Below are 13,233 nucleotides of genomic sequence, written 5' to 3'. Positions count from 1 at the left end.
GAGATCCAAGCTAGCTCTCTCCCTCGTCGGCTCCAACACGCACTGTTCCAGGAAACTATCCCGGCAGCATTCCAGGAACATCAAGGACATAAGAACCAAGGACCAAGAACATAAGGACATCAAAACTGCACACTACTCCAGGTGTGGCCTCACCAATGCCCTATACAATTTCAGCAAAATAGAAATGTGGAGGTGAGTCAGGACCTCATGAAGCCACAAACCCTTCAATTAAACCAGAGACCCAATAAGGCATCTCAGTGACCAAAAAGATCTAATGATATAAAGCCAAAAATTAAACTCTGTGCTATTGGTGAGTGCTTCATGTAGCAAAATTAATTTTGCCTACTACTATACATGGGTTAACACCACAGTTGAGATACCAGGTAGGATTACTTCATACAAATATGTTCAATGTTTGCACACTGTGCATATAGTATAATTTCTATATCTAAATATGTATTGTATATATAAAAATAAAAATATGTATATATCTCTCCAGTGAAATAATTAATGGAGAACAGATAACAGCCAAGTATAAACTATAGTCTAATTCAGGTGATTGAAACAAAATAATGGATATCTGAGACTGAGTTACATTCTGGAATCTAATAGAGGCTTGATGACTCATAGAATAACATATCCGCAGTGAATTTTTCTCTTGAAGCTATTTACATATTTTATAATATGTTGCAGAACTTGACTGTGCTCCTGGCTGAGTTAATCAGGATTGTTCAGGTCCTGTGCTCCTAGCTGTTCAGCCGATCTCCTTTCCCAGTATACTGAGGTTGCAGCATTGTATAAATTGGTGTTGTACAACTCTGTGCTAGATCTTGTCTTACCTGCCATTACAGTACAGAACTGGCCAGCTATTAACCTACTATTTTTTCCAGTCACTGGTGGAGCAATTTAAGCATGCCTGAAATTCAGGGTATTCAGTGCTATAGACTGACTAATTTAGCTAATCCAATTATATAGGGAACAACAAGTCTCGAAGCTTTTTCCTCCAAGCTAGTCAAATTAATTTTCAACCTGGAATACACTATGCTATTATGAGGCATCAAGCCTGTATTAGATTCCAGCCTATAACTTATTCTCAGGTATTCGTTATTTAATGCATGAATCAGCTGAATTAGACTATAGTTTATATTTTGCTGCTATCTGTTCTATATTAATTATTTCACTGTTTTATTTATTCATATATATATTTCATATTCAGATGTAGAGATTACACTGAATACACTGTAAATATTTAATATTTTTGTATGAAATAACTCCATCTGGTATCTCAACTGTAGTGTTAACCCATATATAGTAGTAGGCAGAAGAAATTAATTTTGCTACATGAAACATTCACCATTAGCACAGAGTTTAATTTTTGGCTTTCTTTTACTTGATGGTGACCATAATTTATGCTCATTAAAGTTAACTTAATACTGAGGAAGACTGCAGTTTAGCAAGGCCATAAAAAGCAAACTAAACACCAAACTTTACTTCTGGAAGGATGAATTAAAAAGTGGGGAAGTAATGCCTAACCTGTATCAAATCTTGGTTGGACCACTGTTCCGAACCCGGTTGATCTTCCAACTGGATGGTAAGATCCCGATTCATGGAGTGCTGGCTCAAAAGATCGTATCTTTTATTTTTTTCATCAAACATGGACTAACAGAGCCACAGGACCACTAATTAGTTTTTACAAGGCGAAGAAACATTATCTATTTAACATAGAAAAGTTGGATTAAAACATAATACTCCTCTAAACCCCTTAGTTTAACAAATGCACACAGGTTTTAAGATTAACATGGATAATACAGTACATTTCAAACTAGAGTGGTCTCATTAATACACAAGTTAATGTCTGTGGAATTCTCCTTATCGTCCCCTCCAAATGATTGCCTTGTGAAAGTTTACAAATTCTACTCCTAAAGTGCACTTCAAGATGTTAACAACTTTCCTTAATCTGGCGCACACATAATTCTCTAAATTTGCACTCCTTTGTTGTGGAGTCCAGGAGGCGTAGACAAAAGTCGTAGGTAGAAGAAGGATTGGAATGAGGCACTCACTGAGTGTTAAAATGGGCGGCATGGGCTTGTGGGGCCGAAGGGCCTGTTTCTTGCGCTGTGTTGTTCTTTGTTCTTTGAATCTCTTTCGCTTAGCAGTTTGCATTCTGGAATCTACTCCAGATTTTATAAATAGCACTTCTAAATAAAGCTTTTGCTCCACAATGAATCCATTCCAGGTTTTACAACAAAGCCTGTAGAATTTCTTTATCTTGACTCCTTTTACACATTTGAGGTCCAGTCACTGATTCCCAGATATTTTGATTCACATTTTGCAGGCTAGAGTAAAATCTCAAATCAGAAAGTAATTTCAGATATCTTTCTGGCAATTCAGCCTTTGAGTCCTGTCTGTCTTTACTGAACATTTCTCTTTTTTTTAACCTTTCCTCGGACAGCCTGGTTTCCTTAACTAGTTCCTTTTTAGATTACTATTACTTCATTGTATGGTTTTTCTTGTCGCAAAACTGAGAGAGCTGACCCCTCTCTAATTTTCTAAACCTAGTGCTTGTGGCAGAGCTGTGGGAAATGTTCCCCCTCCGTTCTCCTGTCTGCAACTCCCTAACTTCTAGCTTTAAGCTAAAGGACAAAGAAGAACCTTTTGTCTTAAGGGCCTCCAGTTGCCAAGCAGCTATATTTACTGTTCACATTGTGGCACAATAGAATCCTATTTGAAATTGAAACCAACCCCCAACACACAAACAACTTTTGTCGTGCATAAATCTAACTATAAGTCCCTCCAAACACAAACATTAAAATAAGCCCACCTAAAACTATACTTTTTTCAAATGTTTACCTATACCAATATAACTCCCTTAAAACTAGCTTCTGTTTTTCTAACACCACACTTGGAGTATTGTGTGCAGTTCTGGTTGCCATCTTATAAAAAAGATATAGAGGCACTGAACACAATGCAGGAGAGGCCTACGAGGATGATCCAGAAATATACATCAGGAAAGGATTGACAACTGGATCTCTTTTCTCTTGGACGAAAGAAAAGGCTGAGGGATAACATAATAAAAGTTTAAAATTTGATGGACTGGATATAGAGAATTCCCTCTAGCAGGAGAGTGTATAACTAGAGCCTATCATTATAAGATAGTCACCAAAAAATCCAATAGTAGATTCACAGAAACTTCACCCAGAGAGTGGTGAGAGTGTAGACTTCACTATCAGATGGAACAGTAGAAGTGAATATTATCAATTAATTTAAAGGGGAAGCTAGACAAGCATATAAGGGAGTAGGGAGTTACGATGATAAATTTAGATGAGGAACAGTGGAAAAAGCCTCGAATGGAACATAAACACCAGAATGGACTGGTTTGGCCAGATGGCCCCTGTTTCTGTGCTGTATATTTTTAGTCTTTTAAAAGCCCTATCTGAATCTGAAGCTATGGTATTTGAAGCTTAAGTTTGAATCTGTAATCTTATTTGACAATGTCTGCCTTGATTGTGTTTGGTTTCAGGAATTATAAATCTGTGCCGGCCTGGAAACTCCGGTATCCAGTCTTTAATAGGAATACTTTGTATACCAAATATGGAAGTACGGGTAGGTAGTACTTGCACATGTTCTGGCTGTCAAATATAGTGTTTGCTGCACATGATGTTTTATTTTAAATGGTTAATTGATGTTGACATTGTGAGAATATTGCGTATTCTGTTACTCCATAACTATAATTTCATGTCCCCACTCCGCCCTGTCTTTCTTGCTTTATTGGAAAAAATTCAGTTTATTTCAGATCATATTGTCTGTGATTGTGCCATATCAGGGGAGATTGTCTAATAATCCAGAAGATGAGGTTAGCACTTGGGAGACGCTTATTGAGTATATTTGTCTAGTTTGATTAGCCCTACACTTGCAGCTCAGGTAAAATCTGAGCTGTAATTAGCTAACTGAAAATGTTAAACTGACTGTGGAGCTTTGTGGAGACTACTCAATTGTTCATAAAACTCCCATGCAGCTTTGGCCTTGTCATGGCTTAATGGGTTACAGGGCAATTTGCACCAGCACCTCAAAATTGCTCAAACATTTAAAAGTAAATGGCTTTGATGGGGCAAATATTGTCATAGCTCATGGAATATTTGTCAATCTTTGCTAAATCATGGAGGCTGAGGGAAATAGGAGGTGAAAGACTGAGTTTTATGCCTCCACATTGCACTTAATGCAAGTGACTAATGGTACAGCACTTTTGGCTGGCAAAATGAGCGTGCTGCCAAAAGGCGAGTCACTTTCCTCCTCCCTCACCAATGACTAAAATTTCTTGGCTATCAGAAGGTGATGAATAAGCCACATTGACTTGCACACTATGTGGATACTCTAAAAAGCTTTCCAGCAGGAAATAGTTCTATAATCTGGAGAAAGAGCAGGGGGTGTGGCTAATTAGATAGCTCTTTCAAAGAGCTGGCATAGACACAATGGGCTAAATAGTCTCATTATGTGCTCAATCATGCTAAGATTCAAGTTGATGCAATCCTTTTCACAAGAAAGAAAATTTCCTGTTGCAAACAAATTCTTTGTAATTTGCTTGATGTGCCTATTGACAGCTGCTGATTCATGGCATAGGTTGCACGATTGAAAAAATTGTTAAAATTAATAAAATGGCTCTTGTGGGAGATCTTGGCTCATTGTTGGCATACTCATTTATGAGTCAGAATATTTTGGATTCAAGTCCCATTTGATCATATAATATGGTTAGCCATACAATATGACAGATTTACTGGAGTTCTATGAGGATGTGTCTCGGGCGGTGGATAGAGGAGAGCCGGTGGATGTGGTCTTGATTTTCAGAAGGCGTTTGACAAGGTACCTCACGAGGTTATTGCAGAAGGTCAGGGGACATGGAGTTGGGGGTAGGGTGTTAGCGTGGATAGAGGATTGGTTGTCAAATAGGAGGCAGAGAGTGGGGGTGAACGGGTGCTATTCGGATTGGCGGATGGTGACTAGTGGAGTGCCCCAGGGGTCGGTGCTGGGGCCTCAGCTTTTTACCATTTATATAGATGATCTGGAGGAAGGAACCGAGTGTAGGGTGTCGAAATTTGCTGATGACACCAAGATTGGTGGAACGGCAAATTCTGCGGAGGGTGTGGAGAGTCTGCAGAAGGATCTAGATAGGCTGGGCGAATGGGCCAGGAAATGGCAAATGGAATTTAATGTTGGCAAGTGTGAGGTGGTCCACTTTGGTAGGAATAATGGTAGGAAGGATTATTACTTACGTGGCGAAAAACTGCAGCAGGCGACGGTGCAGAGGGACCTTGGGGTCCTTGTGCATGAGTCGCAAAAACCCAGCTTGCAGGTGCAGCAGGTGGTCAGGAAGGCGAATGGGATGCTGGCCTTCATAACGAGGGGGATTGAATATAAAAGTAGGGAGGTCTTGCTGCAGCTGTATAGGGCATTGGTGAGGCCGCAGCTGGAGTACTGTGTGCAGTTTTGGGCGCCGTACTTACGCAAGGATATTTTGGCCTTGGAGGGAGTGCAGAGGAGGTTTACTAGGCTGATACCGGAGTTGAGGGGGTTGAGCTATGAGGAGAGGCTGAATAAACTAGGCTTGTACTCGTTAGAGTTTAGAAGAATGAGGGGAGATCTCATTGAGACGTATAAGATGATGAATGGGATGGATAGGATAGAGGTGGAGAGACTCTTCCCGCTCAGAAAGGATAGTAGGACTAGAGGGCACAGCCTCAAGATAAAGGGGGGAGCGGTTTAGAACAGAGTTGAGGAGGAACTTCTTCACTCAAAGGGTGGTGAATCTCTGGAATTCTCTGCCCGTTGAAGTGGTGGAGGCTACCTCACTAAATATTTTTAAGACGCGGGTTGATGGGTTTTTGATAAGAGAGGGGATTAAGGGTTATGGGGAGAGGGTGGGAATGTGGAACTGAGCCACGACAGATCAGCCATGATCTTATTGAATGGCAGGGCAGGCTCGAAGGGCTAGATGGCCTACTCCTATTTCTTATGTTCTTATGTTCAATACTTTCACTGCATGTTTTTTTACTGAGGGAGTAGTACACTTTTGAAGGTTCCATCGTTTAGGTTAAAGGTTCTGCCTTGTCAGGAGGAATGTATAAAATCCAATGGCACAACAGCAGCTAAGGTTTATAAGGCACCATTAGTGTAGTAATGGTGAAACAATTAAAATTGGGAATACTCAAAACCAGAATTAGAGGATTGCAGATATCTTGGAAGGTTATAGAACATAGAAAAACTACAGCACAAACAGGCCCTTCAGCCCACAAGTTGCGCCAAACATATCTCTACTTACTAGGCTTACCTCAATCCTACTAAGTCCCATGTACTCATCCAGAAGTCTCTTAAAAGACCCTATCGAATCTGCCATCACCACCACCACCACTGGCAGCCGATTCCACGTACCCACCACCCTCTGAGTGAAAAACTTACCCCTGACATCTCCGGTGTACCTACTCCCCAGCACCCTAAACCTGTGTCCTCTTGTGGTAGCCATTTCAGCCCTGGGAAAAAGCCTCTGAGAATCCATCCTATCAATACCTCTGAACATCTTATACACTTCTATCAGGTTACCGCTCATCCTTCTGTCTCCAAGGAGAAAAGACCAAGCTCTCTCAACCTATCCTCATAGGCATGCCATCCAGTCCAGGCAATATACTTGTAAATCTCCTCTGCACCCTTTCTATGGTTTCCACATCTTTCCTGTAATGAGGCGTCCAGAACTGAGCACAGTCCTCCAAGTGGGGTCTGACCAGAGTGTTACACAGCTGCAGCATTATCTCTCAACTCCTAAACTCAATTCCTCAAATTGATCTTTGGCTAAGATCAAGTGTAGTATTGACATGCTGTGCTTGGTTGAAGTCATTAGGTTACATTTTAGTTTCATTTGAAGCAATTTTTAAAAGTGGCATCTTAGCCTTTTAGCTAAGATGCAGATGAGATCGAGCCTTGGAAGAGGTGCAATGCCTAATCCAATCAGCTTGGATCATGTAGATCAAGCCCAAGACAGGAGGTGAGAGCCCTGTCTTGTCAGCTTGGATCGGGAATGTCTCAACTTGTTGAGACTCTGAATTGGACTTGATTTGATTGAATTGGAATAAAAAAAGGCCAAGAAGCGATTTTATTTTTAATCTGGGCGAACAGAAGCAGCAAAGCGTTCCCAGCCGAGGTGCAAGTTGCAACTCTTCTCCCTCACTTTCATTCACCCTTGGTTGGGTGAAAAAAAGAAATAGCACAGTGTCCCCAGGTTATCTGACAGTTGCAGTTTTTATGACACAGGAGTTCTCCCTTGGGCTGCCCCCTACCCTTGACTGAATGAAAAAATTACAAGATGGTTCCAGGCTGAACTGCAAGTCCCAACATGACCCTCAGAGTTCTAGCTGCAAAAAAAAGCAATCCAAAAATAGAAATAGCAGCTTGCAACTTGCTGTACAATCTCAGTGGCTCCTGCTTCCCACTTTAATTCAACCTTTCTTGGGTGAAAAAAAAACAATTTGCAGACATAGCTGAGATCCACAGCCCCTCCCCCCGACACAGTAAATTCCAACTGGCAGGAAGGAATCTAAAAAAATCTAAAATCTTTCCAGCTAGATTTTTGAAGTTTTTTCTTTGCAATTGTAGTCCAGGTATGTTTAAAGCTTGCTTGATGTACATTAATCCCTTTCCAGACCTCAACAAACAACCGAATTTCAAGAAGGATCTTGTCACTTGTGGATCATGCTTCCTCTCGCAACAACACCATTTTCAATTCCTAAAAAAGCATAATTTTTTTTAAGAACCAATATCTTTCATTGTTCAGATTGTGCATTCTTTATTTTTAAAATTTGAAATATATCTGCATTAGATATGGGTTTGATCCATCTCCCAAACATTTGCCCTCATTCCTTCCCTTCTCTCCCAGAATCATGATAGAATACCCTTCGAACTAGTTTTCACCCCTTAGCCTTCACAGTCAAAGGATCAGAGAACACTACAGCACAAACAGGCCCTTCGGCCCACAAGTTGCGCTGATCATATCCATACCTACTAGGCCTATCTATAACCCTCAATCCCATTAAATCCCACGTACTCATCCAGAAGTCTCTTAAAAGACCCCAACGAGTTCGCCTCCACCACCACCGAAGGCAGCCGATTCCACTCGCCCGCCATCCTCTGAGTGAAAAACTTACCCCTGACGTCTCCCCTATACCTACTCCCCAGCACCTTAAACCTGTGTCCTCTCGTAGTGACCATTTCAGCCCTGGGAAATAGCCTCTGAAAATCCGCCCAATCTATACCTCTCAACATTTTATAAACCTCTATCAGGTCACCTCTCATACCTCGTCTCTCCAGGGAGAAAAGACCAAGCTCCCTCAACCTATCCTCATAAGGCATGCCACTCAATCCAGGCAACATCCTTGTAAATGTCCTCTGCACCCTTTCAATAGCTTCCGCGTCTTTCTTGTAATGAGGTGACCAGAACTGCGCAGAGTACTCCAAGTAGGGTCTGACAAGGGTCTTATAAAGTTGTAGCATTACTTCCTGACTCCTAAACTCAGTCCCTCGATTAATGAAGGCCAGTACACCATACACCTTCTTGACCACCACCTCCACCTGCGAGGCCGATTTAAGACTCCTACAGATCCGGACCCCAAGGTCCTTCTGATCCTCTATACTGCTAAGAGTCTTTACCCTTGATATTATACTCCTTCACCCCATTGGACCTACCAAAATGGACCACTACACATTTATCCGGGTTGAAGTCCATCTGCCACTTCTCCGCCCAGTCTTGCATCCTATCTATGTCTTGCTGCAGCTTCTGACATCCCTCCAAACTACCCACAACACCACCAACCTTCGTGTCGTCAGCAAACTTACCAACCCATCCGTCCACTTCCTCATCCCGGTCATTTATGAAAATTACAAACAGCAGGGGTCCCAGAACAGATCCCTGGGGCACTCCGCTGGTGACCGACCTCCATGCAGAAAAAGACCCATCCACAACCACTCTCTGCCTTCTGCGGGCAAGCAGTTCTGGATCCACAAGGCAACAGCCTCTTGGATCCCATGCCCTGTCACTTTCTCAAGAAGTCTTGCGTGGGGGACTTTATCGAATGCCTTGCTGAAGTCCATATAAACCACATTCACTGCTCTTTCTTCATCAATGTGTTTAGTCACATTTTCAAAGAACTCAGCCAGGCTCGTAAGGCACGATCTGCCCTTGACAAAGGCATGCTGACTACTTTTGATCATAGTAAACTTCTCTAAACGTTCATAAATCCTGTCCCTCAGAATCCTCTCCATCAGCTTACCAACCACTGAGGTTAGACTCATCGGTCGGTAATGTCCTGGGCTGTCCCTGTTCCCTTTCTTGAATATAGGAACCTTTCTTGAATATAGGAATCATCCTCCACCATTTCTGCCAGCTCCAGCATGATGCTACCACAAATAGATCCTCCCACACCCTGGTCAGCATTCTGCAGGGATCGTTCCCTCAGTGATGGCCTGGTTGTCAATTCTATCACACCCAACTCCCCTTCTCACAGCATCTTCCCTTGCAATTGCTGACGTGCAGCACCTGTTCCTTTACCTCTGCAGTCCTCACTATTCAAGGCCTCAAACACTACTGTCAAATTCAGCAGTGTTTCATTCCCAATGAGTGACTGCTTTGCAAGGCACATCCACTCAGCCCACAAGCAAAATCCCAACTTTCCCGTCGGGTGCCATTTTAACTCAGCATCTTGGTGTCTGTCCGTGGCCTGCTGTGATGCTCCATTGAAGCCTGCCACCAACCGGAAGAGCAGCACTTCATCTTCCAGTTTAGCATATTGCAATCCTCGAAACTCAGCATAGAGTTTGGCAATTTTAGATTTTGACCTTTTCCTTCATCTTAAGCCCCCAATTTGAAAAAAAATTCCAAAATTGTATTGCCTCAATGCAAAACAACCCCTCCTCTTCTCACACCAGACCATTTGTCTTTTGGTCTTAAAGTTGCTACTTTTTATTGCAATTTCTATATTTTTCCCCTCAGTGCTGATGAAGAGTCTATGGATTCAAGATGTTAGCTGTTTCTCTCCTGATAAATGCTAGTTCATCTGCTGAGTTTTTCCAGCGTCCTCTGTTCTCATTTCAGATTCCAGCATCCACAGTATTTTGCTTAAGATCAATCTTGTATCCTGAGGAATGTATCTCCTTGTAACAAACATTTTACTTCATCAGCACCAACCAATCAGTGAGCTTGCTAGAGAGCAAACATTTTACAGTTGATAGGTTAAGTAAGTGAGAAAAGACTTGGCAGGTAGAATATAATGTTGAAAATATAAGGTTATCCATTATAATAAGAATAGAAAGTAAAATAATTAAATAGGAAGAGAGAGAATCCTGCAGTACAGAGGGATCTGGGTATCCTTGTATATTAATTACGAAAGAATAGGATGTAGGTACAGCAAATAATTAAGGCAAATGGAATTTAGGATAGACTATGAAAGGAGGGAAGTCTTGCTGGAACTGTATAATCATAAATATAAATACTATACACATACTAATGAAGATAGATACTCACTAAAACATTCAACAGAAATTATGTTGAGGTTGTCAATGAATTGACAACCTAATCCAGGCAGATTATTGGCTGGTGACAGGTTTATTTATAGGGGTCACATTAATTGGAAATAAAAGCCCAGGGTTGGAGGATCCAAGGTGGGGAAAATGTTTCACTCAGTGATGATCATTGTGGAATAAAGAAATTGGGTAAAGATATTAAAAAAGGCATTGTAAGTGGGTTCATGAGGTGATTATGTTTATGGAGTGAGAACATGGGTAGGTGATGATAAGATTTTGCTCTGTCAGAAAAAGGTAAGACTATTCGTTCTTTTCTTTCTTGTACTTTTTGGTAGACCTCAGGTTTGCCTGGCTACATTAAATTTATTTTTCAGTACCTCTATTGCTGGCATATGTTGCTAGGTGTTTCTCTTGACAATGAACCTATTGAAAATTGATAAGTTTCGTTCTCCTCTTTCTCACTTTAACAGCGTGGTCTGCTAGAGGTGTTGTACGATATCTTCCGACTCCCTATCCCTGTGACAACACAAGATTTTTCTGAAGCTCTGCTCAGCGTAGGTGGGTGAGCATTTTCATCGCCACGTTGTCATACCCGAAAGGAACATGAGGTGCTCAAGTCAGCTCTGAGCCCATTATTTAAACATTGAACATTCTTCTTTGCTGCTTTTATAATGTTTGTACAGAATGAAAACTTCTTCCAGCTGGAAATGGGCAAAATGTTTAAAGTTTATTAGTGTCTCAAGTAATCATGAGGAGGATAATTTGCATCTACATCCACAGAATGTGTTAAATACTCTTTTTTTCCCAACCACAATTGCACAGGTCCCTTTTGTTCCTCCCATGTATTGTTTCTAATTCTGGCAAGTAACATGCATCAAATCCCAAAAATATTTAATGCAAGGGAAAATACTTGAGAGAGAACATATAAGAAATGGGGACAAATCTGTTCCATTCCTGAATTCCTGCTATGCTGCTACCCTCTGCTGGATATGTGCATCAGCTGCACTCACTGCTGAAGACCTGAGCTTATATTGTCAAGCATGGATGAAAGGTCAAAACCCATTGTGTATGTTAGCATAATTGTCATGAATAGAAGGCAAGATAAATTGAGAATAACAGCTTGCTGGCCATGGGGAATCCTGTTTTAAAGCTTACAGATTATAAGTGGAAGAGAAATATGAGGGATCATAAAATGATCCAACACAGAAGGGGTCACTTGGCCTACCATGTCCGAATTGACTTTTTGGTGGAACTATCCAGTTAGTACCACTGCCTTGCATTTGAGTGGTTTTTCATAATTTTCTTGCTTTAGAGCATTTTTTATTCATTTGTGAGACATGGGCATTGCTGGCTGACCAGCATTTATTGCCCATCCCTAGTTGCCTGAGGGCAGTTGGGATTCAACCACATTGCTGGGGCTTGGAGTCACATGTAGGCCAGACAAGGTAAGGATGGCAGATTTCCTTCCCTAAAGGGCATTAGTGAACCAGATGGGTTTTTCTGATGATCAACAGTGGTTTCATGGCCATCCATAAGTTCTTAATTCCAATTTTTTTTATTGAATTCAAATTTGACTCAAACTCAGGTCCCCAGAACCTTAGCTTAGTTTCTGAATTTATAATCTAACAATAATGCCACTAGGCCATTGTCTCCCCTATATCTGTGCCTCTGTTAGTAAGGCAAAGCATCCTATATGCTTTTCAAACAACATTCTCAACTTGTTCTGTCACCTTCAAGCAGTTGTGTAACACCTAGTACCATTTAGTTTATGTTGCCTTTCTTCATGCCTCCCACCAGAATGTGTCACTTCATACTTCAGTTAAATTTCATTTGTCATGTATCTGTCCATTTCATTGCTCTGTCTCTCCTCCTGAAATTTGTTGCAGCCCTTGTTGGCTACTGCATCTGAGTTTCTTGTTACATGCTACCTTTGAAATTATGCCCTTGTACACCCAAGTGGAGTGTCCATAGATTTCGGAAGAAGCGTACTTGTTGAGCTGAATAGACCCTTTCTAACTACGTGATTTCTTACTTTGTATTTTGTTCTTTTTCTCCCCCTCCTCCTCGTTCTGACAGATCCCAGCCGATTTCAAGACGCCTGGCGTCTTTCAGATGGATTTGTAGCAGCTGAAGCTAAAACAATTCTCCCACATCGAGCAAGATCCAGGTACATGACTCCCTGATGAAAGGAGTTGTTTGGACGCACAAGTCAAGCAACTGCAGTCTACATACATGCAAAATGGTAGCCATGTTTACCCACTAAATGTCAACATACTTAAAAGCAATTCATTCTGTGTGAAACTCTGAGATTTTGGAGCTGTGTGATAAAGTAACAAATAAATACAAGTATTCTCTTTATAACTAATTTTTACTACTCTGCTTTAACAACTCTGTAACTGTAAGCAGCACAGCACAATCTTGTCTCTCCCCTTCCACTATTCAAATAAAATTCTTGTCATTTCAATTCTTTAATTTTGTAATTTAAGCTTTAACAATGTTTGAAATCACTGACCAATTCATGGTATTTTTTGAATAATGGAGCACAAGCAAATTATGAAGCACGTTTTGGTGTATTAAATGTTTTTTAAACATCTGTAAAATATAATTTTACAACCAAATCTGAGAGATTAGAAGACCACAAGTGCAATAGGATTGTGTCAATCTTAGCCAATTAAG

General features: G+C 41.0%; 1 protein-coding gene across 2 annotated transcripts in view; it reads left to right on the top strand.

Annotated features, from left to right (window-relative positions):
- The window catches only part of rictora (RPTOR independent companion of MTOR, complex 2 a), a 271,841-nt gene that overhangs the window by 157,417 nt on the left and 101,191 nt on the right, over positions 1-13,233 (top strand). For both annotated transcript variants that reach the window (XM_080189548.1, XM_080189549.1), the window contains 3 exons: positions 3,521-3,603; positions 11,028-11,115; positions 12,634-12,724. In XM_080189548.1, the coding sequence (XP_080045674.1) occupies positions 3,521-3,603; positions 11,028-11,115; positions 12,634-12,724 (262 nt within the window). The remainder of the gene's footprint in view (positions 1-3,520; positions 3,604-11,027; positions 11,116-12,633; positions 12,725-13,233) is intronic.

The sequence above is a fragment of the Carcharhinus amblyrhynchos genome, chromosome 5, assembly GCF_965287045.1.
Source record: "Carcharhinus amblyrhynchos chromosome 5, sCarAmb.v2.hapA, whole genome shotgun sequence".
Classification (NCBI taxonomy): Eukaryota; Metazoa; Chordata; class Chondrichthyes; order Carcharhiniformes; family Carcharhinidae; genus Carcharhinus; species Carcharhinus amblyrhynchos.
The sequence above is the reverse complement of the archived record's forward strand: the minus strand, read 5'-3'. Positions and strand labels throughout refer to the sequence as shown.